The sequence below is a fragment of the Labeo rohita genome, unplaced genomic scaffold, assembly GCF_022985175.1.
Source record: "Labeo rohita strain BAU-BD-2019 unplaced genomic scaffold, IGBB_LRoh.1.0 scaffold_2638, whole genome shotgun sequence".
NCBI classification, from domain to species: Eukaryota; Metazoa; Chordata; class Actinopteri; order Cypriniformes; family Cyprinidae; genus Labeo; species Labeo rohita.
The window spans coordinates 1-6,037 of record NW_026128922.1 but is presented as its reverse complement, the minus strand read 5'-3'; the positions used below and the strand labels follow the sequence as shown (position 1 = coordinate 6,037).

The 6,037-nt window shown below is 35.8% G+C and overlaps 1 protein-coding gene across 1 annotated transcript; it reads left to right on the top strand.

Annotated features, from left to right (window-relative positions):
* Positions 1 to 672: 672 nt before the first annotated feature.
* On the top strand, positions 673 to 6,016 carry LOC127159918 (CD209 antigen-like protein E; the record flags this gene model as incomplete). The annotated part of the gene is made up of 6 exons (XM_051102611.1): positions 673 to 787; positions 994 to 1,122; positions 1,256 to 1,345; positions 3,867 to 3,938; positions 4,041 to 4,192; positions 5,904 to 6,016. Coding segments are annotated over exons 1-6 (632 nt in total), but the record flags the coding sequence as incomplete, so codon positions are not given.
* Positions 6,017 to 6,037: the final 21 nt, after the last annotated feature.

Here is a 6,037-nt window from a genome sequence, read left to right as displayed (position 1 = left end):
CTTATGTGACCATAGAATAACCAAAATAGAACGTCCTCCTAAAGTCATATTGCGAACGTTATTATATAACCAAAAGAGGACCAAATATAGAACGTCCTCCTAAAGTCATACTGCGAACGTTATTATATGACTAAAAGAGGACCATGTGAGAACGTTCTGTTAACGTCCTAAATGTCCTCTTTGTAACGTTGTTATATGACAATAGAATAACCAATATAGAACGTCCTCCTAAAGTCATACTGCGAACGTTATTATATGACTAAAAGAGGACCACGTGAGAACGTTCTGTTAACGTCCCGAATGTCATCTTTATAACGTTCTTATGTGACCATAGAATAACCAATATAGAACGTCCTCCTAAAGTCATATTGCGAACGTTACTGTATGACTAAAAGAGGACCATGTGTGAACGTTCTGTTAAGGTCCCGAATGTCCTCTTTGTAACGTTCTTATGTGACCAAAAAATAACCAAAATGGAACGTCCCCCTAAAGTCATGTAACGAACATTGAGCACCAGAACTTTCGTAACCAAAAGAGGACGTTTTAGGAACGTCTCCAATGTTCTGTAAATGTTCGGGACATTCGTCACCTTTAGACAACTTTTAGGGAACGTTGCGCAAGGTTGCGAGAACGTCGCCTCCTACGTGGGTTCTCAACAATCTCAAGCAGGACTCGAGTCACATAAGGCACTTCTTCTGTCAGGCTCATGAAATGGATTTGATCTATGGAAATTCTAGTTTCATACTTTCAACAGTTGCTTCTGCTGAAAAATCCTCTCAATGCAAAGGTAAGGCTGGGATGTTATCGGTGTGCATTACAATTTCTATGTTCTAAAATTTAGCACTGATACAGTATGAGGTTTTCTTATGTTCTTTTAACAAATGCAGATTTTTCAGTTTCAGTTTCAGACAGCAATGCTGGAATGCTTAAATAGTTCAGACATAGATAAAAAAAAATAAAAAAATCTTTATCTTGTCAAATTTCTGACCCCAGATAATTCCACTGAAAAAGAAGAACAAGAGCGAGAAATCACTTCCCCAAAGTGGACTAAAGTTCTTCTGATTGTTCTGGGTTTCTCTCTTATTTTGGCTCTCGGAGGTCTCTGCGCTCTAGGGATGTTTTGTGAGTATAATTGATACTAGTTATTGCTCTGTTCAGGGTATACCACATTTTTACCATCATCCTTTTAGTAGGCAATCATTGGCAAACAATCCTCGATATTGTATGGCTATTTCACTATTTTGTCTTTAATCAGATAATAAGAAGCTCACTGATTTTAAATCACTGAATAATCAGCACATCATGATTTCAACGGAACTGTCAGCTCAAGAGATCAACAGCACAAGTGAGACAGCTATGTTTACTAAATGGTAGAGAACAAACATGGATAACGCTTTAGATTACAACCCGCAAAGAACTACGTAAGTAAACTGAATTTACGGTGTATGTTTCTGTAATTATAGTGTACCTATAAAGAACGTACATGTAGGTATAAGGGAACAATATGTTATATTTGGGTAATAAGGGGATAACAAACCAGATATTCAACCTGCAAAGAACTACATAAGTATACTGAATTTAGGGTGTATGTTTCTGTAATTATAGTGTACCTATTAAAGAGCGTACATGTAGGTATAAGAGAACAATATGTTACGTTTTGGTAATAGAGAGTAACAACCAGATATACAACCTGCAAAGAACTGCGTAACTAAAGTTACGGTGAATGTTTCGTATTTATATTGTACCTACGTGTAAGTATAAGGGAACAATAGGTTACTTTTGGGTAATAAGGGGGTAGCAAACAGATATCCTACAAATAATTTATAATGGATTAATTTAAAAAACTTAACAGGTACCTATTCTATTAAATCGTAAGTTTGGTGTATCTATACGTAAGCTTTTTAAAATTACTGGGAAAATATACTCTTGTTCCATGTAGTTACAGGGTAAGTGTGCCATCTGCGGGCTGTAAATTAAAGTGGCGATTGTTCCCCTCTTGTTCAACGAAGTTACAGGGTAGGTTCAATACAAAATGTACATTTATTTACATTTTTACAGACACTAAATGTACAATACTGACATATTTACATCATCTAAACATTTAACGTTTACTTCATATGAAATTATAACATTTCATTCTGTTCTGTGTGATTTCTGTTGCCAGCTCGTTTCCAAGAATAGGTCTACATAATGTTATCATGACTACACGTTAAACCCTTAAAATAAATAATATTTCTGCAATCGTTTAATCATTCATGTAATATTAACTTCGTTTGCCGTGGTGGAACACAAAGGCGTTTTCTCTAACATGCTGTGACTAACAATAAAACCATAAAATACACCGAACACGCATCATAATTACAAATTAAACAATTTTATTTGTGTGCTGTAACCCAGATCTTCAGAGTCCATACGATTTGCGAGGACCAGAACCAAATTCAAGGCTTTGTCCGGCGATCTTCATCTCCATCTCTAGCAGCGAGTCCAGCAGCAACAGCCATAAACCCGTGCTAAAGTGCATTTTGCGACAGGAAAATCGGACGTTCATTGGCTCTCGCCTGCATTCGTCACAGATTACGACATGCCGTGTTTCTGGTGAGATGTGTTGGAATGACGCGCGGGCGCCTTCGAGGAGTGGGTCAAGACAATAATCTGGATAATATTTTCAGCGATTAACAATTTAAATTCTGCTCTCATCCTACTGCACCTCAAACCTACTGTATTCCGCCAGAGAGGACTGCGGCTGCAAACGCATCGTTATTTGGATTACTTTTTTGTATGGCTGTTGACATTTTTGCAATAAATAAATGATTGTGATTGCACTTTCCTGTTTTTTATATTTTTATTACTGTTCAGTCATAGTTAACGTTAGGTTTAGAGGTAGAAGTGGGATTAGCGACTATAAAAAATATATATTTTCAGATTGTGTGTTTATGTATTGAACCTACCCTGTAACTTCGTTGAACAAGAGGGGAACAATCGACACTTTAATTTACAGCCCGCAGAGGGCACACTTACCCTGTAACTACATGGAACAAGAGTATAATTTCCCAGTAATTTTAAAAAGCTTACGTATAGATACACCAAACTTACGATTTAATAGAATAGGTACCTGTTAAGTTTTTCAGTAATTCCATTATAAATTATTTGTATAACTGTTTGCTACCCCGTTATTACCCAAACGTAACATATTGCTCCCTTATACTTACACGTAGGTACAATATAAATACGAAACATACACTGTAACTTCAGTTTACTTGCGCAGTTCTTTGCAGGTTGTATATCTGTTTGTTACCCCCGAATTACCAAAACGTAAAATAGCCTATTGTTCTCTTATACCTACACATACGTACGAGTAGGTACACTATAATTACAGAAACGTACACCGTAAATTCAGTATACTTATGTAGTTCTTTGCAGGTTGAATATCTGGTTTGTTATCCCCTTATTACCCAAATATAACATATTGTTCCCTTATACCTACATGTACATTCTTTATAGGTACACTATAATTACAGAAACATACACCGTAAATTCAGTTTACTTACGTAGTTCTTTGCGGGTTGTAATCTAAAGCGTTACCCAAACATGTTTTATTTACAGAAGTGTTTACTAAACTGATAATGTGGGTAACTTTATCTGCTTGTTTGTCTATTTTCTTTCCGTTTATTTGTTTGTTTGTTTGTTTCTAAGTTCTGATGAGAGAGCTAAAGGAATTTAAATCCAATTACACAAGTGTTAAAAAGCTCTTTTCACTGCATGATGGGGAGTTTTTATAATACAGTACTCAAAACTGTCAAAAAAGTGTTTTAAATCAATCCTCTAAATGGCTGCTTGTTTCTTCTTTTTAATTGTCTTTTCAACAGTCATGAAGAAAGAGTTTAATGATCTTACAACCAGATACAACACACTTAGAAAATGGCTGTCTTTTTATGATGGTCAGTGTCAGTTTGCATACAAAGTGTGATCAAATATTTTTGCACATGAAACCAGTTTGATCTAAATAATGGAAGGTTTTATTACACTTTCATTATTCACAGCTCAGTCTTGTAATCTCTCTGTGGATGGCTGGATAGCTTGTCATGGAAAGCTGTATTTGTTCAACTCTGATAAACTTAACTGGTCAAGCAGTCGAGATGTCTGTGTTTTAAAAGGAGCTGATCTGGTCACCATAACCAGCCAAACAGAACAGGTAAGTCAGATCAATTATAAGTTAATTGATACTAGATGTAAGTGTAATGAAAAGAAACTTGACTTACAGCTGATGTCATATCTGTCTAGGTTTTTGTAAATGTTTTCAGTTCAGGTATTTTATGTTATTCTGGAATATCATGTTCATTTGCCTTTTTATCTTGTTTAGCATTCCCATTTTGTCATTGATTTTTTGCCATGTGACTACCCATGTGATTGTATTTACAGTGCATTGTGAAAGTATTCATACCCCTTCATTTTTTTCATGTTTTATATTGCTGCCTTATGTTAAACTGCTTTAAATTACCTTTTCCACATCAATCTACACTCCATACACCATAATGCCAAAATGCCATAGCAAAAAACAGGTTTTTAACATCTTTGCAAATTTATTAAAAATAAAAAACGTAAATGATTACATTACATAAGTATTCATGTCCTCTTTTGGAACAGTTGAAATTTGGCTCAGGAGCATTCACATTGCTTGTAGATGTTACTACACTTTGAGTGGAGTGAGCTCCATGATCATATGTGGAGATAGAAGAAACCTACAAAAGGACAAACAACACTAGAACACTCCACCAATCTGGTCTTTATGGCAGTGTGGCCAAACTCAATTCTCTTCTTAGGGAAGACACACTTGAAATTTGCAAAAAAAAAAAAAAAGGACTCTCAGGCTGTGAGAAACAAGGTTCATTGATCTGATGAACCTCAATTCCAATCATCATGTTTGAAGGAAACCAAGCACTGCTCATTACCTACAGAGTACCATCCCAAAAGTAAAGTGTGCTGGTAGCAGCCTCATGCCGTGGGGCTGTTTTTCAGCGGCAGGGACTGAGGCACTCGTCAGAGTAGAAGGAAAGCTTAGAACAGCAAAATATAGAGACAGCCTTAATAAAAAAAAATAAAAAAAAACACAGTCCAGAGCATTCAGAACCTCAGACTGTGCAGAAGGTTCACCTTCCAAAAGGACAATGACCCTAAGCACAAAGCAACACTGACTTATAGACAACCCTGTGAATGTCCTTGAGTGGCCCAGCCAGATCCTAGGCTTAAACCCAATTAAACATTTCTGGAGAAACCTGAAAATGTGTGTCTGCCCCCATCAAACTGACAGAGCTTGAGAGGTGAAGATGTGAGGCAGATAACTGCTGAAAATTTGTTGCATCATACCCAAAAAGACTTAGAGCTATAAGGATCTTTAGCTAAATAATGAGTTAAGGGTATGAATGCAATGTACTTATTTCATGTTTTTAATTTTGAATAAATTTATGAAATTGTGACAATTCTGTTTTTGCTTTGACATTATGGTGTATGGAGTGTAGATTGATGTGGAAAAAAGTAATTTAAAGCAGTTTAACATAAAGCAGTAACGTAACAAAACATGAAAAAATTAAGGGGTATGAATACTTTTGCAAGGCACTGTAAGCCCTCATGTTTGCTGCAATTTTTGTACTGAAGTACGTACTTTATGCTGCTCCATGTGTCAAGTCATTGTTTAATGTCAAGTCATGCTCATGCTTGTTTTGTTTTATGTCATGGTTTTTGGGTCATCACTGTTTTAAATAAATGACAGTGACTTTACAACATGATTTATGTTTTGATCATATAGACGAAAGTTTATTTTAATACCTGTATTAAATTTTATTTAGACATTTACATATGCCAACACAATTTTTTAAACTACTGCCTATGTATTTATTCTCCATCAGAATTTTCTGGCCTCTAAAATTAAAGAGACACACTGGATTGGTCTGAATGATCTGGAATCTGAGGGACACTGGGTTTGGGTGAATAACCAAACTCTTAATGAAACTGGAGCACAGTAAGAACTTTGCATGTGTGA